We start from the raw sequence: 23725 nt of genomic DNA, 5'->3' as shown, positions 1-23725 counted from the left end.
AAAAAAAAAGGATCACTTTTTGCATCAAAAAATGACAGAATTAGAACGCTAGGGGGGTTAATATATGATCCTAAAGGGGTTAGCACAACCATATTTTGAATTCATAAATAAGAATGAAGATTAACTTGTATCTCTTTCTTCTTGTAAATAAGAATTGGGACAAGGCTTAGGTGGACTGGGAAATGGGACCACAATGTTGTGTTTTCTTCTAAACAAAGTCTCAATCATCTGGAACTTTTTCTGTTGCCTAATAACCTCATTCTTGTGTTTTTTGCAGATAACTATCAGACAGCCCAGCTGCTTGCATTAATCTTGGAATTACTGACATTTTGTGTGGAGCACCATACGTACCACATTAAAAATTATATCATGAACAAGGATCTGCTCAGAAGAGTGTTAATACTGATGAATTCTAAACATACCTTTTTAGCTCTCTGTAAGTTTACAAATCTTTTTTGAACTGCCTTTTCTAATCCAGTCTTACTGTTTGCCATGTTTGACAGTAAACTAGTTAATCTCCAACAATAGTTGAAGCTAAAAATTATAGTATAACCATTTTTTCAGGTATTTAGTAGTCTTTAATTCCTATTATATTTGTATTTCACCCCATAGGCGCCTTACGTTTCATGAGAAGGATTATTGGCTTGAAAGATGAATTCTACAACCGCTACATCATAAAAGGAAACCTTTTTGAGCCAGTCATTAATGCCCTTCTGGACAATGGTACTAGATACAACCTACTGAACTCCGCTATAATAGAACTATTCGAATTTATCAGAGTGGTGAGTATTCTGTAATCATTAATGAGTTTCTCATAATCATGAATCCACTTTTTCACATTTCTGGTGTTGGGATGACTTTAATCTGTCACCTAAGGTATGCTGTGCACTTAGCTAACCATGAACAGAGATGTGTGGGATTTATACTTGTGTTACCACAGTTAAACATCAAATGGGGATTCTTGCCTGTCCCTTTTTGTCAAAGGCGCCCTCCCCATCTTCTTCCTTTTCTTTTGTACCCTGATTTTCAGCTGACAAACGGGTAGTGATCAGGCAAGTAGGAATAGTTGTTGCAGAAGGGACAGCGCTTTTCCCTGGAGTTGTAGTTTATGCAGTGCTTTAGACTTTATGTAATAATAAGTATCCCAGAACGTCACTTCGGATAACTTGTATGCTCCATCATACCCTGGTGCCAGGCAAATCATGGCTAATTTCCTTTATTGCTAGGGATAGAGAAATAAAAGCAACTTTGTTTTCTCCATAACATGGGTTTTTGAATTTTTTTTCCCCTACCCTTCCAGGAGGATATAAAATCTCTGACTGCACATATAGTTGAAAATTTCTACAAGGCTCTCGAGTCAATTGAATATGTTCAAACCTTCAAGGGGCTGAAAACGAAGTATGAGCAAGAGAAAGATCGCCAAAATCAGAAACTGAACAGGTCAGTCTGATGTGTTTTTTATCTTTATTAGTAATAGTAGAAACTAATTTCTGTGAAAATGGCATATCGGAAAATATTTGATTTTTATATTTTTTGAGAATTGCAGTAACTTTTTTGAGTGCAAGACTGATTTTCATGTGTATTTCGGAGACACAGTTTAATGTGCAGTTTGCATTAAATCCGTGGAGAGGGATGCAGCCCCAGTTTTTTTTTTTTTTCCCCTTTCAATTACCTATTGCTTTTTTTAGTATGGCCTCCAGAGGGCAGCATTCTATGCTGTTTTCATAGCAAAATAATGGTTACCCCATTGTTTCTTACAGCAAGTCACATGCTACAAAACAACTTTTATGGCTCCTCGTCAGTGTGCACTGATGGCCATTCAAATGCACACCTATTTTCAATACATAACATTGCATATAAGTTACATTTTTAATTTTTCTATAAACACATCTTGAAAAATATATACACGTGAAACCAGTCACATGGCTTGTTATTTATGGCTTAATGCCATTTTAGAAGGAAACTTTGAAAATCAAAATCCCCCTCCCTCCCCCCCAATTCTTGATTGCCTAGGCCGGAGGTCAGCAAACTCCAGCCTTTAGGCCAGATACGGCCTTGCCGGTAGTTTGTCCTGGCCTAACCTCTCCTCCGCAATGCATACGGAGGAGAGGGAATGTTCCCTATTTACCCCGGCGGCAGACGTTTTTTTATGCAGGCCGGGGTAAATAGGGAACATTCCCTCTCCTCCGTATGCATTGCAAAGGAGAGGGAATTCTCTTCAGGGGCAGTTCCTAGTGGGGGGGCAGAGCCATTAGCCCAAGACTCCAGAGAGAGTCCGGCCTAGTGTGTTCCCGCCCACCCCTGAAATGGCCTAGCAGCCAAAAAATTTGATGACCCCTGGCCTAGGCGATCGAAATTGAATGGGAGCGCAAGCCTCTCAGGATATCTGTGTCACGCAACCCGGGAGGCTCTTGAGTGCTCCTTTTTGCATGCGCAGAAGGAGCCTTTTTGTGAAAAGGGGAACAAAATTGTTAACCTCATGCATGCTCAGTGAAATCGGCAAGTTTTTTACAATCTACGTCACCTGATCTTGCGCCTGGGTGGGGTGACGTAGAAAAAAGAACCTGGAAAAAGATGACAGTGCCCGGACGTGGGACCCGATGGAAGAGACCTCTGGATAGATTGGACTGCCCTGCGTGCAGGATTGAAGGTAAGTGTATTTTTTGTGTTTTGGGGAATTTTGAGTTTAGTCCCTCCAAGTTTCCAAAGATATTCTATGAAAGTTGATATGCAACATTTCTAACTACCTCTACTCAATCCAGGACTAGCCAAAGGCATTGGCTTTAGATACGCTTTCTGGTATTTATGATTTTTAGGTTTCGGTAACACTGGGTGTTCTTTATATTGTGTACAGTGTACCATCCATACTGCGCAGCAACAGATTTCGTAGGGATGCCAGAGCGCTGGATGAAGATGAAGAGTTATGGTTCAATGAAGATGAGGATGAAGAGGGTGAAGCTGTTGTACCGCCTGTTGAAAAGTCTAAAGCGGAGGACGACTTTCCTGACAGTTACGAGAAATTCATGGAAACAAAAAAAGGTCAGAACTTGTTTTTAAAAAGAGTTACTGTACTGAAAAAAGTACAGGCATTTTTCTGATGTATCTGATGCAGCACTCAGTGCTGGGTATTTTCCTAAACATTTCATGCAGAATTCACTTTGGAGCACAATATTGGATAAAAAATTCCAGATCACCAAGCTAAACTAGGTGCAAAGTACCCTGCTGGAGTGTGGACCTCATTTATGGGCCACTTGTGATCCAACCACAATACATTAAAGGGAGACCTAACGCAAAGAATGCAGGTTACCACATAACTACTACAGTTAGGTCCATAAATATTTGGACAACTTTCTCGAATTTTGGTTTTGTACATTACATTACTGCAGTTGAACTGCAGTATTTCAGCTTTAATTCAATGGGTTGAACAAAAATATTGCATGAAAATAAGAGGAACTACAGCGGTTTTGTTTTTGTTTTTTTACACAATCACTTCATTTTAGGGACTCAAAAGTAATTGGGCAATTCACTCAAAGGAAAAAAAAAAAAGGCTTTAGTTCCTCACAATTTTTTTTATTTTTTTTTTGCAATCTTTTTGTTCAACCCACTGAATTAAAGCTGAAACTCTGCAGTTCAACTGCATCTGAGTTGTTTCATTTAAAAGTTGTCTCTGTCCAAATATTTATGGACCTAACTGTATTTGTGTAAACCATTGTTCAAACATCCCACCAGGCACAGGTATTTCCACTGAAGGATATTGCCCTTATACAGGGCTTGGTTGTAAAGGACCTCTGCAACTAACCTGTATTAAGGAAAAACATCTCATTGGGGGTCTGTACATGACGAGATGTTTTAACACTAAGGATAGCCTGTAGTGCAGCATGCATTTTTGTTTTTGTTTTTTTCTTTCGTAGATTTAGACAAGATTTGTTTTGAGTCTCCCCCCCCTTACTAATCCACACATGAACCATACATTTACCCGCAATATAGTATCTCTTCCTTCTTTTCTTAACATTGATGGTAGAATTGTTTCTTTACAAACTGTAGAACTTGGTTGAGGTGTTTTATTTTGAAGCTTTGTTCTTGAAATGGCACTCCAATAGGACTTGTGGACTCCGTACCCCACCCGCATTTGACAAAACAGCGAGTCAGGCACTTAAGGCAGAAATGTCCAGTATTTCACTATACTCCCAGTGGGAAAACAAGAGTTGTGGGGGAGAGATGAAAAAGTGAGCATATGCTGGGTAGGAGGGAGTAAAATATCCTGAAATTCCTATTTTCTGATCATAAAATGGTTTTCTTTTTTTCTATTGTTTTTTTAGGTAAGGAGAGCGAAGACAAGGAAAATCTTCTTAAAAGGACTTCAGTAGGAGGTTTCAAGTTCACTTTTTCTCACTCGGGCAGTTCAGCTAATGGAGCAAATTCTGCGAATAGTAAATCAGTGGCAGCTCAGACACCAGCAGCAGGTTCTAATGGCTCATCTTCCAAAAACATCAGCTTAACTACCACCGTAGCATCTGCCAAGGTAAGGCTTCATTTACCTGCAGGCTGATCGCAAGCTTCAAGTGATACGTGTTTGCAGTGATGGAATGCAGTGGGCGGAGATGAAAATACTAGAAAGTAGCAGACAAGATAAACAGCTTAAGGATGACAAAGTTACAAGTTACTTGACCCTAAACCTAAATAAAGATACAAGACACATTTAGCAAAGCTCATTTTTTTTTTTTTTTTTTAAATATATCTTCAAATCTAGATTTTAATAAACGGTTTGGGTGGAAGAGGGGGAGAACAAAGTTTTTGGACTATTCAGAAGATGTAATGTGTGTGTGCTTTAACTTTTTTTTTTTGTTTTTTTAGCAGGGAAGTCTAATCGGTTTGGTGGATTATCCTGATGATGAAGAAGAGGAGGAGGAAGAGGAAGAAGATGCATCCCCAAGAAAAAGACCACGGCTTGGATCTTAAAAATGTACTCATCAACATTAGTTGTGGGTTAACACAGCAACTGATGTCTGAGGGTTTAGTGCGAGTCAGGACAATTTCCCTTAAACAATATGGAAGTAGCCAAACTCCGCTAGAACGTTGTCGAAGCCAAGCTTTCCTGGGAGCCCTTCCAGCGAATCCTTGTAGGGTTAAAAGGGGTATAAGTGATGGGTTAGCAACAACAACCAAGATGATTGCTTCAGTGCAACTCGAGCATCTTGTGTCTGGGATGGGGAAGGAATGGATCATTTAGAAGGACATCTAATTTTAATATTGCAGGGTTACCCTTAATGTATGTCGACTAGATGAAATAAAAAGCGGAGAGCTTTCAGTTGCATACTGGTAATCTTAGTTTTTTTTAATGGTGCTGGCCATAGTGTTTTATCAGTTGCCTATTTTATATTTAAAAATAAAAAAAAAATAAGAAAAAAAAATAAGGGAAGGAAATCTATCACTAAAGGCAAAAGAAAAAACACAATGGAAGTATAACCTCGGGACCATTCTTTGTAAATTCAATTCCCGCCTGGAGTGGTAGGGTTGGGAGGGGGATGACACATTGTAGTGCATGTTAAGTTTTAAAGAGAACGAAGAATCTTTTCAGTGTGTATTTTATTAAAAAAAATCTAATGAACAGACAGATGTAATAAGTAGCCCGTCCTGCATAACTGCACTTCCACAAATACTGATGCCAAGGATCAGTAGCTTCCGAATTTTAGTCTGGAAACTGCCCGATCGGCCTCCTTACCAGTGCCTCAATCTCTTGCAGTGTTAAGTTTTATGTTACTTACATGAACAATGTGTATATGTTGTGTTCTATTGCTTTCTGTCAACTCCCTTGGTTTGTCAACATCATAGCTGTGTTTTTTTTTTTTTTTCCATACTATACATTTAGGACTGAATTCACCATGGCTGTGATTAAACTATACCAAAGGGTTAACACCGCAAGCAAAGAGTTACATCAGCCATTTTGTTCAGTAACACTGAGACTGATATATGCAGCTCCAAGTATCTTCAGCAAAGGGTGTGACAGCTGCTTTTTATCCCGTCATTTTATACATAGGAATCCACAGCACATTCCATGGATGTAAATGGATTAGAATTATCAATGACTTGGTGGTTGAGGGACACTTCTTTTTCTTTTTGTTTTTAAAAGCAGCATCCAACCTGTAAATAATTTATTATCCACCCTTATATGATCTGAGATCATGCTGAAGTTTATTCCTTTATTTACAGACATACCTGGGACAGCCTCAGTCCTCACTCTCCCTCTCACATCAGCAATTCTGTTTCCTTCGGAAATAGTTTGGAGCAGTTTCCCAATTTTGGAGATTTTGTAGTTTTAATTATAATTTTAGCTATTGGTTGGAAAGTTGGGCTGTCTGTGTAGATATGAAGTATAGTTCTTTTTTCCATAAGAAAACAGAAGTTTATTTTGTATGAAATACCACTGTACTTGTTCTACACCATTTGTATACATGTGGTGATATTAATGCTGAACTGTAAAATTCAGGAATTAAAATGTGACCCTGTAATTCCAAAAAGTCTTGGTTTTGTTTCATTTGATGTGTAGGATTGATTTTGTATTGGTTTCTATCAAATGGTATTATAGGGGATATAAAACGGGCTTTTGTTATGAACATCTCCCATTCCATCACTATATATCTGTCTCGTACTCTTGTGTGATGCATCCATAAAAATTCATATAGGTGAGCAGAGGAGATAGAATGGCAGAGTTTAGAAGGTGAAACCTAGCTCATACTAGCTTTGAGTAAACCATTAAGTAATGGTATTTTCTCTTTCATTGAGAAGCACAACTTGATTGTAGGAGTGTGGAGGAATCTTGGGACACCTTGGTGGTCAGAGGAGTCTCATCTCCAGATCCACATACTGAAGCTTTCGACAACTGGACTCTGCAGTGTTGAATGATCCCACTGATTGGTCATCTGATCTGGATTCAGTCAGACCAAGCAACCACAGTGATTTATATCAACCTTGGAGGAACCAGAAGTCTCACCAGTGGCCAAAGGTAGATTGGATGTTCAAGCAGAACTTCATGTTTTAACCATGTGTATTAGAGGATTATACTGTTGCTAGGCTTATTCTCATTCTTTTTAAAGCTGGGTCTGGACCAGTGTTTTGGCTTCTAGCACTTTTAAAGCTTTCCACTTTTTCTATCTTAATGCCATGCTCATACTGTCTGTACTGTACTGCTTTGCCTGCTGGTGGTGGTAGTAGTCCTGGGCTGCACTAGTGGAAGTGGACATCCAGGTCCCGGCAGGACAAGGCCAGTCATAGTAAGACCAACTGTGTTTAAGAAGTGGAGGGGGTGGTAGCACCACCTAATGTCTGAAGAGGTGTCCAGAATTTATCATCCTAGTTCTGTGTCCTGCAATAAACTACTAGAGAAATACATTCTATTTTTCTGAATCTGCAGATTACAGGGCCTCTCAGATGCAGTGTATATTTTGGTGCCCATAAAGTATAAGAAGATGCTAAAACAGAAAACAAATTTCCATAAGGCTTCCTAGGTAGGAAGTGATGAAAAGTACAGGGTGGTAGGACTAATCTTCAATACCATGAATTTGATACAATAAATATTGGACTATTGTGCAGTGTTCATAAGTCAAAACTACTTGCCATTGTTTTATTTTCATATCACCATTTAGGGGTCTGCCCAAATTGACATTCACTGTAACAATCCCACTTTGATAAACCTTTGCCTTCATACGTTGATTTTTTGGTAAAACTTTTCCACCATAATTGCAGTAAAATATACATTTTAGTCAAGATTCTCTCTTTGATGAACATGTCCTGCTATTTTCTGCATTTGTCCCTTTAATATTAATGCTTACAGCAACTGACAGTGAAAATACCAAGTACAGAAATACAAGCTTCCAAGATGTTATTTTACGCACACATAGATTACACAACTTTGTGATGTCTGATCAAGGGAGTGCCTGCATTGTAACCACAAGGAAGGGGCTGGTGATACCTCAGACATTACAAAAACCATTTGTATAACTAACGTTAGCACCTATAGTTGTGTTCAGAATAATAGCAATCTGTTTAGAAAAGTGAATAAAGCTCAAAATCTTTATATTCGGTTTTATTTCCATACATACAAATGCATTTGTTATTCCTTTACAGAAAGTAAAGAAAAGGGGATATTAGGTTGTTCAATATAAAGGCGTCTGCATTCATCTATACAAACATTCACAGTGTAAACTGAAAATGTTTTAAGGTTTTGTTTTTCAGTCACTGAAATATTTGTTTTATAACCGCTGTTTCTGAGAACTGCTGCACCTTTGTGTTCCATGGATTCAACCAACGTCTGGCACCAGGGAACAGGTATTCTATCCCAGGGTGATTGAACACACGTTTCTTTGTTTTGCCTCAAACAGCATTTTGATGTCACCTCAAAAGTTTTCTATTGGATTAAGGTCTTACTACTAACAGTTGTTCTAATCGTATATTCGTGTTTTATTTGCCAGTAGCAAAACTAGTAACATAAGAATGAGCAGTAATGAGTAACACACAGACATAAATATTATTATATTTTATTTATAAAATGGCAACATAAAACACCTCTGGCAATAAACATTATCCCAAGACCTTTTTTTGCCTACAAGTTCCCCTTAAACCCCAGTGTGTTGAAATGAAAAGAAGTGGCATCATTTATAATACTAAAACTTTATTACCTCCTTGTAGCAGAATAGTTGCTTGCACCAAGAGCAGCCTTGTTGAAAGCTATCAGGTCTGTCATGAATGGCTCTAATAATCCAAACTAAATTATTACAATTGTAGTTAAACTAAAAAAAAGTATTTTGCAGCATATAGCTGACAGTAAAACTAACTGTAGTTTGCAGGCATTGCAACGGGTTTAATGAATGCACAAAATAGGAATCATATAGGACATTTCTTTTAACACAACCATTTTTAAAGAAGCTTTATTTCTATCTAAACAGCAAATAAAATGCATTATTATTGAGATGTATTTTCAATTGTAACTAGTATAAGCACCTGCGATAGACTTGTTACCAGCCTCTTGCAATACTCCATATAAAAGCACCAGGCCTCAGGAGAGATAAATACACATTTACTGAGGAAAAGTCATAAGCTCCTTAGCTTGAAACTCCCTAACTGTCCCACAGCCCGGGTACATAGTCATGACCAAACTGTATTTCCTAACTCTAGTAGAAAATATTCACCACAATGGCTGTCTCGTTTTGCAGGTCTGTGTAACTGGCTCTTCTACACAGCATATAACATTACTGAGCTGCATTAAAAGACCAAGTCAGAATAAATGCAAAATGGGATTGATGGACTTCACCAATTCTTACTGTATACTTTAATGTAAACTACTACATTAATGGCAAAAAGTAATGTATACCAACTATATCACAAATTGCCTTTTTGATGGCTGAAGCCAGAGCATCATTTGAAGCTTTTACCCTGGAAATTAAACATTTTTCAGTAATTAGTAGTCTAAACATTAGTTTAGCAAAACAAGGCTGCCCCTGTGTGTATGTGTAATAGGTACTTATTGTCATGTTCAGCTGCAGGTTTCTTTGTATGAGAATATTTCCTAGAAAGTGATTAAATATTAAAGGCATATAAATATGTGTGTATACATATATATCTCATGTACACATGCTTAGCTTTGGCAATAGAATATATGGAAGAAATGTGCAGAGCATCAGCGGCCTTATTTATTAATAACTTCTTCTTTAAGTTTTTCAGCTAACTGTTTTCTTCTCTGTAAGTTTTTCTTTTCTTCTTCATCCATCTCCTTTTCCTGCAAAATAAATAAATGAATGCGCTGTCCACATACATGTTAAACTTTTTCTTCCAATTCAATTTTTGTTTTAGAAACCTAAACATGTAGACATGCCTGACACCTTCACAGATATATACAGCCTGATAGAGATTGTTCTAAAAGATATCTGAGTATCTGTATTTTGAAGTGTAGACATCCTGTGACACCACCACCCCCCTCCAATCTAAATCACCTCGCCCTCGTCAATGCTGTAGCTACAGTGATATAGTGTTACCCATCAGCCACCTCTTTTGTTCGCATCCAGGGGATCCTTTGCAATAGGGCCCCATAGACTATCGGGGCAGGTCAGGTCCTAGGTTTACTGCACAGATGTCACTGAATGTAAATGGGTTAACGTGAATGATTCTGTACAGAGGATTAGTTTAGGTCAGAAGAAGGAAACCTATAGTTTATTTGAAAGTACAGTTATCTTTTAAAGTCAAAACTGAGTCATCACCTTCCTTGTCCTAAAAGCCTTGGTAAGTGGCCAAGGTGAGACGTGAGCATACAAAACAAGAATAGTGCATCACTTGTAGGGAGGATACAGCTCACCTTCAGAGCAGTACCCGTCATTGGCACTAAACTATTGGGCTTTCTGTGAATGCATGGTGATGGGGACATTGCTGGGAACATTGGAACTTTACTGAAATTTAACTCACCTTAGTAAATTTTTTTCGGTGGTTTGTTTTAAACGTATCTTATTGCCCCCTACCTAGAGACACATTTGGGATTTATTTCATTTTATTACTCTTTGGTTAGCTTCCAGGTTCCTAACATACCAAGTATATACAGGTTTTAATGTTCTTAATGGCTTTACATCAAAGAAAAAAAAAACTCTGCATTTAGAATGGTCCCAGAGCCTGCTAAGGCAGCTCATATATTGTGGGTTGAAGATTCCTCTGTACTCCCCTTATACACTTAGGGCTTTGATTCTAAATTAGAGATTTCATAACCTATTGTTTTAGTAAGTTACCTGTCTGGAACATTGGGCCTTTTCTTTACACTCTTCAGGGATGTGAGTTTTTTTCTTTGAGTCTTGCTTTCTAGATAGAAGCTCAGCTCTTCTCTTTTTCAGGTATTCCGCACGTTCTCTGAGCTGTTCCTTTTCCACCTGTGTCAAGCTCTGGGCAGAAAATGAATAAACACTTTTTTAAGGCTGTAGTTTAAAAAATCAACAAAAAAAAAGTGGACCCTTATTTAAAAAATCATGCTTGCAAAAAAATTCAACAATACCCCTAAAGCTACTAAATTTAGGATCATACAGCAGCGACCCGCTCAAACTCTACTACCAAGGTAAAACATTAGCCAACAATCCTGGCTGTACTGTAGTGCTATAGGGCCCAGACAATGTATCTATGGATGGTCATGTATTGAGATACAGGTCTTGTGCTATTTAATCACATTACTTTTGTTGCCTTCAGTTCAATGAGGAACACAAAACTCGCTGCTAAACTTTAACTATTGCAGGTAATTTAACAAAAATAGATCTCATGCATGACACTGAATTTCTATGAAGAAGACAGCTCCATTCCTTTACACATGAACAAAGTCCTTTTTTTTGGTTTTCATCAAACAGTGTAAATCAGAATCAGGTCACCAACTGAATGCTATTAAACTCCTATGACATCATGCAGGTTCAGAAGGTTGCAAATTTTCAACAGATTTATTGTTTAGTTTTGCTGACAATGTAGAGATGAATATTCATAAGCCATCGCCATGTGGTATAGCCCAAGAGCAGCAACTGGGAGAATTCCTGACAATCTAAGCCCGATTTATTAAAGCTCTCCAAGGCTGCAGAGGATACACTCATCAGTAAACCTGGATGATTCAGCAAACCTGGCATGTATTTCTTCAAAATCATTTGCTATTTGTTAGCAAATGTTTTAAATCCTGGACCAGATCCATTGCAGGTTTGCAGGATCACCCAGCTTCACTGATGAAAGTGTATCCTCTCCAGCCTTTGAGAGCTTTAATAAATCAGGCCATCTGTGTATGGTGAGTCAGTGACAGTGAGTCATAAGTTAATGTCAGTATTCTGAACTATCAAGTTCTATATAGACATTGATGGTTTAGAATACTGACTAACTTTCACCATACACAGTAGAACCGGTTATCTGGCACCAATGGGGAATAGCCGATTCTGGGTAAGTGTAGTTTCGGGTTAACAAAGGTATATTCCTTGTCCCCATTCACATCTAGTGCCGAATGGCTGAGAAAAGGGTAACCCTGATGATAGCTCAAGCTTCATTAGGGGTTCCCTTTCCTCAGCCAATCACAAAGCGGAGCAATCAGCGTAACTCTGCTCTCCCTACAGCTCCGCTTTGATTGCTCCTGCAGCCCTATCGGGGCTGTGGTATGTGTTCTTGGATGCAGAACACATGCCACAGCTCTGCTAAGGCTGCAGGAGCAATCAAGAAAGCGGAGCTGTCGGGTGCCGGTTATCTGAATTTTTCAGTTATCTGAGTTCCGGATAACTGGGGTTCAACTGTATTCCAACTGGTGCATGTATGATCAGCTTATAGCGGACCTGACCTTGCCTTAAAATTACTTATACCACCTATGTTAGCTATTGAATCAGCCCATAACCCCTAAATCCTAGGCTCTAAACACGGCCTGAACATTCATTTAAAGTAAAGCCTCACTGCCTGTCATTCAAACTGAGGTTTTGACATTTGACAGCTAAAGACAGGGAATTGTGGATAGAACAGGAGAAGGTGAGAATTATCATGACTTTAAGGGAAGTGATTAATCTAAAGACTAGTAAACCTATTTGAAATTTGTGTAAGGTACCTGTGCCCCAGCACTATTGTTACTTTAGACGCTTCTTAGGCTGATATTGTGGACTTAGCACTGAGAGAATATGTAAATGCCAATTGCTGAACTCATACTAAAACATGCTAATTGCCTGGCAGTAAAGGGGATCTTTTTGCTTCAGTAGTGTTAGTCATACATCCAAAACAAGCACCAAAATATCTGTGTGCTAGTTAGGACGGTTAGTACCTGAACTGCATGGTTCATTCTCAGTCAGTGGTTCACAAGGTAATATAGGCAGAGGATCAGAACACCAACCAGGCAACAAGTATTTTTTTAGAACCAGGTCAGAAGTGGCAGCTAGCACAATGTCTCAGTATAGGCAGTAAATACAAAAAGTACCCACAGTGGCAGAACCCTTTATGCCAGCCTCTTTCCTTGCTTGCTCCATCCAAGCCTCAGCAGCTTCCGTGCTACTCAGCTCTTTAACTTGAGTAGCTGAAGATTTGTAAGGATGTTCCTCTATTTTTAAGGGCTCTTTTTTGGATTCCAAATACAGAGTTTCTGTTGAAAATAAAACCAGTTTAGAAATCCATACATAAACAGACGTTTCAGAATACAGAATTTAAAAGCAAGTTTAGTAAGCAATACATTTACAGTATGACCTTAGGTTACTGATTGAAATAACACAGAGCAAACCTGTGCATTTAAAGTAGAAGGTTTGCCTGATGGCAAGCAACACTTAGGGTTAAAAATAACTAATCTGATCCACCACTGCTCAAAAACCTAATACTTTAAGGTAAGTGAAATGCCTGAAAAATATTCTACATCCTTGAATACTAAAAACAGTAAAAGTTATGTGAGTAGGGGTATAGGGTATCCTGTATAAATTCTCCATAGCAGTGAGGTTTTTAGTTAGTGAGAGAAGGGCACGCATGGGATAAATATGGTTGTTCCACTGAAGCAGTGGAAAACATTGTTAACCTCTTGTTACTACATGTATAATTCCTCCTGTTATGTCACCATTGCAGAACTCATCCTGCGATGTACAGAGATAGCTGGGGGAAGGGATAAATTATAACTATTTTTCATATGCTGTAACACTGAAATATTCTTTATGTACAACTTAGGATCCGTGAAACACACAACCACCTAGGTGTATCTAGAGTAGGTCTGAAATTAGAAGACTGCCAGCTGAAAAATACATCTAATAGACAATAAACCCTATAACAACTTCATTCTAATCAACTAAGTTGTATTGTATGTTAAATTTATTATAACACTTTAACCTTGTGTACAAAAAAATAACACCTGTATAATAGCCAGAACTGCCATAGTCAAGGTATAAATGTAGTATAGATAAAATGTCAAGCAATGATTTATCAATGTTCAGTATGTTCAATGTTCAAATATATTTCAGAGATATGAAGCCTAATTCCTTTCCACCACCTTCACTTTACTACACTGTGGCTGGTGCACTCCTACTACAAGTCAGCATCATGTCAATGATTTGATGATCCTGCTCAGAGGAACAACTATTTGCGCTACAAGATGGTACCCAAGCATCACAATCACATTGTCAATGTTAATAAAACTGAAAAAACAATGTTAGGGGCTGCCATTGATCACCTATGACTACCAATAATGAATACATGCTGCTGATGAGGTAGGTAACTGCAAATATCAGAGACAACCAGGCATGAGACATTCCAGAAGATCAGCACTGGTAATTGACATATTTCTCTTAGTACATGTTTTCTTACAATAATGAGTGCATAAAAAAGTTATATCAGAGTATGTATATATTTATGAAGAACAATAAAGATCACCCAGAAAAAGTCAAACCAACTGAATGTCTGTGCTCCCCATGTTAAAGAACATTTGTATATTATTACCTTTCTGTGTTGTTGTGACTGCAGCAGTAATGGAAGTTTTGGAGGGATTGTCTATTAAACTGGCTGTCTTTCTTTCCTGAAAACAATACAATAAAATGACAAAAGCCGCTAAGGGTTTTCTTGATTTTTTTTTTCTTAATATTTACTTAAACATTTAACTCACCGTCCTGCGTAACTGTTCAAGCTCATATTCTTCCTTTGATATCCTGAAAGATAAAAAAATAAGCAGGATTATTATTAATAAACAGGATTTATATAGCGCCAACATACTACGCAACGCTGTACATTCTTATATATTAGTTGCTCTTCCTAATTTTAAAAAAAATAACACTTTAAAGTTTCATATGCAAATTAATAGGATTGAATATCTCTTCTTGCCTTACACCTTACCAAAAACAAGGTAAAAGTCTGATTCTAAGTTACATGTTGATTTAATTTAGAAAAAGCCTCCTACTACAGTATTTTTATTTCACAAGATGTCTTTTGGGGTGTATGACACCCAGGTTATCCCAAAGACAGTGAACATACAATAAGTGCAATGTGTCATGCATCAGAGCAATCCCAACAAAAGGGTACTGAAAGCTGCCGCAAGTGAAATTCCAGAACGTACATTTCTGCATATTTCTAAAACACACTATCAGTTGTATTAGGCAGTGTTGTTTTACCATTCACCACTCTTTCCTTGCTCACTACATACAGAAAAGCCATTTACCTCAATGCTTCAGTTAGCAGTCTCATCTCTTGCTGTTCAAGGTCAGAAATGATATCGGTACCATTCTGCAAACATTCTGGAAGCACACCTGCACAGAAAACAGAAAGAAAACACTTAGGAGATCTGAAATGTGACTCAAAAAGGGAACTAAATTCAAAAAACAAAAAGCAACAAGAAGACATACAAAATCATTTTCTCCTGCTGATGGCTTTTTGTTGTTTTTTTCTTTTTTTGCTTACACTGCTCAGCACATGTACCATACAGTGTGGAACCAAACTCTTTTCCTTACACCAAAACTGCACCACGGAGAATAGACCTAGATGCAGAAGACAATGTCCCTCCTGTGCATACTAGGAGTATGCATACTGTACATGTACATTAACAGTATTTTCTGGAAAAAAATGTTTTGCTTTAAAAACAAAAATGTAATATACTGGAGTTTGCAAGCTATAAGCTGTGGTGGCTTCTTTTGCATTTTCAGGCTTAGAATGTTTTCAGCTAGTACAGAAACAACCTGGTAAACTTGCTACTTCCAATGAGCTGAAACACAAAACCATGATGAACACAAGTTTGAAGTGCAGTAGTGACAACCATGGCAGCCCACATAAATACAGCAGAGCAGTGAGCATAGCCATCCAGGAACAGAAATAAATATAAAAGATTTAAAAATCTGAAAAAAAGTGCTGACAACACATCAGCAAGGCAGACAAGCTGTAATTTTTGTCCAATGTTTGGGTTTTGATACCCTTTCAGAAGCCAAAAAGGGGTCTGAGAGATTAAAAAAATTAGAACTAGCTGTAATCCTGGCCAAAGACATCACATATTGGATACACAAGCACCAATGGGATTGTTTTTTGGCAACAATAGAGAAAAGAACATGCAGAAAGAGACTGGTAAGTACTACCTCTGAGGCAGGTTGTTTACCTAATTCTAGTAATTTTGCATGTTGGAATTATGGAAAATGATTGAGAATTCTCAGCAGCCCACGTTAAAAATCCCTGCAACTCACATCACAGCCAGATTTACAATCTCCACAACTGTCCAGAATACAATCCCAAACTGCTGTTTAGACAATAAAACTCTTTTTTTTCATATCCCATACTAATACCAGTTACAAAATATAATGGCATTAGTTATTTATGTGACAAAATTATAGAAAAAACATAATGTTACCATTTCTTTGCTGAATTATTTGAATTGCGTGTAACTGTAGTTCGATATTCTTCTGCAGCATCATTTCTTTAAAATTTACAAAATCTTCTACAGCTAACACAGGTTGCAATATATTCTATAAGTAAGAACAAAAACGTTGTAGCCTCAAACAAAACTTTACTGAATACAATTTTTTTTCTGGTTGTAAACAAGTTCTACAAAAGCTTTTATGATTCTTTAAAAATAACAAATCCACATACATGGGTTCCATGTTCACCTCTTTACCTCCTGGTTGTATTTTAACTGGTGCATAGCTAGTGATAAAGAAGCAGGTAGAGGACTTTTATACATGGCTAATCCCCTGGATGACAATTCTATTCTTTTACTCAATTTGTATGGTAATAACAATATTGGAAATGTATAAATCATAATGCCCGATAGCTCTAACTGTCATGAAACAGGAAACCTAGATTCATTTTGATAATTACAATTAGGTATAACAATTATTAAACTGTTAGTATTGATCATATCTTTAGATCTGTGTTAAAGAGCCAGTCTAATGGTAACAAAGAACATAATGATGAGTTCATGAAAAATGCACCATAGCAGTATAATCCAGGGTTTAGAGTGGGTAAAAGAAATTAAGCATACAAAATCTTAAAAAATAAAGCACGTGAGGAGTTAATATTCATATCTACAATGTCTCCAGTGCCTCACTCAGTATGTGTTTATAGCATATCAAAAGATAACAACATAAATCATCTTCCTTGCAGATTAACATAAATAGGGTCAATGGGCAGATTACAATAGTATTATCTCCTAATCTACATTATCCTCTCTCTGGCAAAGACTTTCCGGAAAGCATTATAGTACTTTACAAACACGCTGGCATACTGTGGACTTTTTTTTTCTTTTATCTTTAGGTCAACAAAAATTCACTTTTCTGGACGAAATTACCTACATATAAAGAATGTATATTAACATTATTATTTATTTTATGTGCATTATTTATGTGCTGTCACACATACTACATAACAGAATGGTTGATATTCTCCATCTACACCTAACAGGAACTCCAATGCAGTTTGGTTTTACAGTGAACAAAACTTGGAACCGCTGACAGGTTTATTTTAGTATTATTAGTATTTTATTAGGTAACATTTTCCCTCACTTATGTATATGAGACACAAAGACCAGAAAGGATATTATTAATAATTTCCAGTATTTATATAGCGCCAACATATTACACAGCGATTTACAAAACCCATAGTCATGTCACTAGCTGTCCTCCAATGGGGCTCACAATCTAATGTTCCTACCATAGTCATATGTCATTAATAGAGTATAAGGTCAATTTTAGGTGGAAGCCAATAAACCTAACTGCATGTTTTTGGGATGTGGGAGGAAACGGGAGTACCCGGAGAAAACCCAAGCAAACACGGAGAGTACCTGCAAACTCCATGCAGACAGTGCCCTGGCTGAGATTCAAACCTGGGACATAGAGCTGCAAAGACTGGAGTGCTAACCTCTGAACTACTGTGCTGCCCATATTCACACCAAAGTGAGCAAATATCCAAATTTTGGCAGATGTCACCATTTTCCCCTTGCCTGGCTGATTAAAGGAGACAACTAGCATACAGACAGAGAGCGGAACATCTGATTAAAAACATAACTACATAAGAAGGTCACCTGAACTTCAGGAGAACGAGCGAAAGGTGCTGTACATGCTTCATGAAATTGCTCCTCTTTAATCCCAATTTCATTCAGATGCCCCTGTAGCAGCTTTTCTACCTGTGGAAACATGTTACATTGTAAATCATATAGCTCTGCACATTGGTTGGAGATATAAACACAAATCTATTAGCAGATATATACAGATGTGTTATAATTTATGCACCTACTAAACCAAAGTGGTATATTGGTGGTATAAGACTTTGTGTAAATTGTATACAGTACAGAGCAATACACCACACAGTGATAAATAGGAAAATCAGGCATTGCATAGAACGCAGTGTGTAACATTCTTACTATATGTGATGAAGTGCATTGCTACAACATACTGCTGCACACACTTCTGTCTTGCACAGCAAAGCAAATTCTTATAGTGTGAATAAGGCCTAAGGCTGGGTACACACGTGTGATAATTGTCGATGGATCCTTTCCAATGATAAAAGACTGCACAATGCATGAACCAGTGCTGTACATACAGTGCTGTTCTGCTCTATGGAGAGGGGAGGAGGAGAATGATGGAGTGACCTTTACTTTCAATATGATCGTTCATCATTCGTGGATCCACCAGCACGGATCCATGAACAAAGAGCGCTATACACATGCCAGATTCCCGTCCAATATCAGCCCTGAGGCAATAATCAGACTAGAATCATCTGACGTGTGTATGTAGCCTAAAGCTACGTACACACGGCAGATTTTTATCGCCCGATAATCGGCTATTATGCAGCGCTGTACAAAGTCCATAGTCATGTCACTAACTGTCTCTCAAAGGGGCCCACGATCTAATGTCTCTACCATAGTCATATGTCATTACCACAGTCTAAGGTCAGGTCTGGGGGGAAGCCACCTAACCTAACTGCATGTTTTTGGGATGTGGGAGGAAACCAACACAAACACAGGGAGAACCTGCGAACTCCATGTAGAAAGTTCCCCGGGCTGGAGATTCGAACCTGGGACCCCAGAGTGCTAACCACTGAGCCACCATGCTGACCATCCAGGGTCCCTTTAGAAGTTTCTAGTGAATAAAGCCGATGACCTGGGGAAATGTTTGGGGAGGTTAAGCATCTTCACCAGCACAGAGATCAGATAGTTCCACAGCTCAGCTCTTCAAACCACTTCAATAGAAAAGCCCTGAGCCAGCTGCAATACAGTACAAACACTTCATGGCTTGTGGTCATGGCTTTTGCAACCCCCATGTTCTAGGGAATGGTACCCTATTAGTTGTTAGGTACCGGGATAGAATCCTAAGACTCATTGTCAGACATTTACTAGTACGGTGCGGCCCAAGTTTCTCCATGTGCAGGATAATGCTCAGCCTCATGTGGCCAAAATGTGTAGACTGTCTCTGGATGAATGATGAAGGCTTTAATGCCACTCACTGGCCCCCACATTCTCCAGACCTGAGTCCAATAGAGACCCTCTGGGACACTATGTATCGGTTCATCTGACTCCGCCAAGTAATGCCATACATCAGTGGTCACCAACCTTTTCAGACCACTAAATTTACTGGCTCCAGACCACACATGCACGAAGAGCTGTGTGTCACTTAAAGAGGAAGAAACTTCCCCCTAGGGTTACATCATAATGACAGAACCCGCCCACTCTCCCATCACAGGTGTCCAGAGACATACCCCTCCACTGCCATGAGCCTACGATACGTATGGGGGACATGGTCTGCAGAGCCCCGGACCACCTGCTATAGACTGTGCAGGAACTGAGTGATGCCCTGATCCAGATTTGGGAAGAGATCACATCACCCATGGCACCGTTTTATTAGGAGCATGCCCATTGCTGGGAGTACACACAGGCACATGGGGGGCCATACACACTACTGAGCCATGAGTTGTTGTGATGAAACATGCAAGTTTGATCATTTTGGTTTATTTCTCTACAAGGTTGAATCCGGGCCTTTGTGAGTTAACGATTGCAGTTTCCATTGACTATTCTTATGTCAATTTATTTTTAATGAATTGCATGATGCAAATTAATTAGGATTTTCAACTTGTAAATTTCAGTAACTGAGATGTGATGCCTTCACTCCTATTGTGTGCTGCTTCCCCCACCTCTTAGATTGTAAGCTCTTCTGGACAGGGTACCCCTCCTCCTCTATTGTTTGTATCTGTCATTTTCAACCTCTATTTAATGTACAGCGCTACATAATATGTTAGCACTATAAAAAAAACTGTTTAATATTAATAATGATGTGATTTTGCCTAAAGGCCCCCTTACCAGTATGGAAGGGCGCTGCGTTGTATATAATGCTGGAATACATTGCATTAGGACAGCACAATCCTGTGAAAGGCCTATGGCATACCTACGTATTGCATGCTGCAGTAATACTGTACAGAACTCCAGATTTAATGCTCACTGACCCAAAATAACCAGAAGATCAGCATGGGGGAATCTTGGTCCAATACTGGAAGCTCCATCTTTATCACCTTGGCATGCAAAGCTTCTACCTATGCTGAGCTCACACACAGCACTGCAATCATCGCCCTGCACCCCATCCCTGTATGAGGCCCGCACTGCATTGTGGGTGCGCAGTGTGGGGTGAGCGCCTCCCCCGCTACCTGAGCATTTCTGTTCTATGAAGTCGGTGACGGGCTCTGTCCACAGCGGACATTTCAGGAAGCTCAGCACACTGTCCAGCACCCATTCCACATCCTCCGCCATGGGGCCCCCTGTCTCAGCCGTCTGCCGCTCAGCTCCTCCCGCTGTGTGGAGAACCAGGAGCCCGGATGAAGGAAGGGGGTGAGAACAGGAACGCGCAAGGGGTCACGGCGGAATGCGTATCCGTGGCAACCGACGTCATGGCGATGTGTAGTAACACAGGCGGGACCACGCCCCCTGTCTAATCAGCCTGTGTAGTGTCTCATGGCTGCCCTCACACTGGGCTATGCAGGGACTTGTCCTGACACAGCGAGCAGTGAGGGGGTGACCTATGGAGGACATTATAACACTTTAATAGGGGATAATGGGAACCAGCAGGGAGGAACATAGACAATGTATGCTCAGGGTTGTCACCTGAGGTGAATGTTCATGGACCTACTTGAATGGGGACTTCATGTCCTCATGTCACACCAACAGTTCTATTATTATAATCAGATGTCTAACCATAACCACCTACCTAGTGCCCAATATACACCATGTACATACCTAGTGCCCAATATACACCATGTACATACCTAGTGCCCAATATACACCATGTACATACCTAGTGCCCAATATACACTATGTACCTACCTAGTGCCCAATATACACCATGTACATACCTAGTGCCCAATATACACTATGTACCTACCTAGTGCCCAATATACACCTTGTACCTACCTAGTGCCCAATATACACCATGTACCTACTCAGTGCCCAACATACCATGTACCTACCCAGTGCCCAACATAAACCATGTACCTACCCAGTGCCCAACATACACCATGTACCTACCCAGTGCCCAATATACACCATGTACCTACCTAGTGCCCAACCAACACTGTGTACCTACCCAGTGCACAACACACTATGTACCTACCTAGTGGCCAACATACACCATGTACCTACCGGTCCCCAACATACAGCATGTACCTACCTAGTGCCCAACATATACAATGTACCTACCTAGTGCCCAACATAAACTATGTACCTACCCTGTGTCCAGCCAACACCATGTACCTATCCAGTGCCCAACATACAGCATGTACCTACCCAGTGCCCAACATACATCATTTACCTACCTAGTGCCTAACATACACCATGTACCTACCCAGTGCCTAACATGCACTATGTACCTACCTAGTGCTCAACATACACCATGTACCTATCTAGTGCCCAACATCTAACATGTACCTTCCTAGTGCCCAACATAAATCACGTACCTTCCCAGTGTCCAACATACACCATGTACCTACCCAGTGCCTATCATAAACCATGTACCTACCTAGTGCCCAACAGACAATATGTAACTACCTAGTGCGCAACATAAACCATTTACCTACCTAGTGCCCAACATACACCATGTATCTACCTAGTGCCCAACATACACCATGTATCTACCTAGTGCCCAACATAAACCATTTACCTACCTAGTGCCCAACATACACCATGTATCTACCTAGTGCCCAACATAAACCATTTACCTACCTAGTGCCCATCATAAACCATGTACCTACCTAGTGCCCAACAGACAATATGTACCTACCTAGTGCCCAACATAAACCATTTACCTACCTAGTGCCCAACATACACCATGTATCTACCTAGTGCTCAACATAAACCATGTACCTACCCAGTGCCCAACCAACTCTGTGTACTTACCTGGTGCCTAACTTAAACCATGTATACACCTATTGCCCAACATGAACCATGTATCTACCTAGTGCCTAGTATCTACCTAGTGCAAAAAACATGTACCTACCTTGTGCCCAACATAAACCGTATACCTAACTAGAGCCTAACATAAACCATGTACCTACATAGTGCCCAACATATACCATGCACATACCTACTGCCCAATATAAACCATATACCTACCTAGTGCCCACCATAAATCATGTGCCTATCTAGTTCCCAACATTACCAACATAACCGTGTGCCCAACATAAACCATGTACCTACCTAGGGCCTAACATAAACCATGTACCTACCTAGGACCTAACATAAACCATGTACCTACCTAATGCCCAACATAAACCAAGTACCTACCTAGTGCCCAACCAACACCATATACCTGTCTAGTGCCCAACCAACACCATATACCTACCTAGTGCCCTACATAAACCATATACCTAACTAGTGCCAAACATTAACCATGATTCTAATTAGGGACCACCATACACCATCTACCTACCTAGTGCCAAACGTAAACCATGTACCTACCTAATGAGCAACATAAACCATGTACCTACCCAGTACCCAGCATAAACCTTGAACCTACCTTGCGCCCAACCAATATCATGTACCTGCCTGGTGCCCAACAAACATAAACCATGTACCTACCTAGTGCCTAACATAAACCATGTACATACCTACCTAGTGCCTAACATAAACCGTGTACCTACCTAGTGCCTCACATAAACCATCTACCTATCTAGTGCCCACCCAACACCATGTACCTACCTAGTGCCCAACATAAACCAAATACCTACCTAGCATAACTAAAACTATATATCCACCTAGTGCCCAACATAACTCCTATACCTAACTCGTGCCTAACATACACTATGTACCTGCCTGGTGCCAAACATACACCATGTACCTACCTAGTGCCCAACATAAACATGGACCTACCTAGTGCCCAACATAAACCACGTTCCTACCTAGTGCCTAATATGAACCATGTACCCACTTAGTGCCTAAATCCTTACCTCCCTTCTTCCTGCCAAATCTTAACTTCTTCCTTCTGGATACCCTCCTTTAATTTAGGACACCCTCCTAAATGAAAGCGGAACTAAACCCACAAATTGTTGCCATTTAATTGCAGGGCACTGCCATATTTCTTTCTTCTTTTTTTCCGGAGATGATCTTTGCCCATCTTAATTGGCTTGCTGGGATGACATAACTCATGCAAAGGCACACAAAAGTTCATACATCCCCATACAGTACCTAAGCACAGAGCAGAAGCCAACCTTATACAGGGATCATCTATACACCATGGCCTGATTTTTTAAAGCTCTTCAAGACTGGATACACTTTCAT

The 23725-nt window shown here is 39.5% G+C and overlaps 2 protein-coding genes across 2 annotated transcripts in view; one reads left to right on the top strand and one right to left on the bottom strand.

Annotated features, from left to right (window-relative positions):
- Nucleotides 1-6518, top strand: part of PPP4R3B (protein phosphatase 4 regulatory subunit 3B) — a 29430-nt gene extending 22912 nt beyond the window's left edge. The window contains 6 exon segments of the mRNA XM_072409505.1: nucleotides 278-436; nucleotides 613-782; nucleotides 1301-1440; nucleotides 2855-3039; nucleotides 4320-4522; nucleotides 4855-6518. Coding sequence (XP_072265606.1) covers nucleotides 278-436; nucleotides 613-782; nucleotides 1301-1440; nucleotides 2855-3039; nucleotides 4320-4522; nucleotides 4855-4959 — 962 coding nt within the window. The 3' untranslated portion in view covers nucleotides 4960-6518.
- A 2000-nt stretch (nucleotides 6519-8518) lies between these two features.
- Nucleotides 8519-20824, bottom strand: CFAP36 (cilia and flagella associated protein 36). Its single transcript, XM_072410267.1, has 9 exons — nucleotides 20402-20824; nucleotides 17993-18094; nucleotides 16325-16439; nucleotides 15152-15239; nucleotides 14603-14645; nucleotides 14440-14515; nucleotides 12951-13111; nucleotides 10767-10916; nucleotides 8519-9772 (listed from the first exon to the last, which is right to left on the bottom strand). Exons 1-9 carry the CDS (start codon nucleotides 20705-20707, stop codon nucleotides 9683-9685), a joined length of 1131 nt encoding a protein of 376 aa, XP_072266368.1. The 5' UTR covers nucleotides 20708-20824; the 3' UTR covers nucleotides 8519-9682.
- Between the last annotated feature and the right edge of the window lie 2901 nt (nucleotides 20825-23725).

Source organism: Pyxicephalus adspersus, chromosome 4, assembly GCF_032062135.1.
Source record: "Pyxicephalus adspersus chromosome 4, UCB_Pads_2.0, whole genome shotgun sequence".
In the NCBI taxonomy this organism is placed as follows: Eukaryota; Metazoa; Chordata; class Amphibia; order Anura; family Pyxicephalidae; genus Pyxicephalus; species Pyxicephalus adspersus.
This window is presented reverse-complemented; position numbering and strand designations above follow the sequence as displayed.

Bases quoted from the DNA above. Each gene is read 5' to 3' on its own strand.
- CFAP36 (XM_072410267.1), bottom strand. From the start codon at position 20,707: ATGGCGGAGGATGTGGAATGGGTGCTGGACAGTGTGCTGAGCTTCCTG. The intron at 16,440-17,992 runs GTGACCTTCTTA...TCTTACTTATAG, and splicing joins CTCGTTCTCCTGAAGTTCAG to AATATATTGCAACCTGTGTT. The intron at 14,516-14,602 runs GTGAGTTAAATG...TATTGTTTTCAG, and splicing joins TTGAACAGTTACGCAGGACG to GAAAGAAAGACAGCCAGTTT.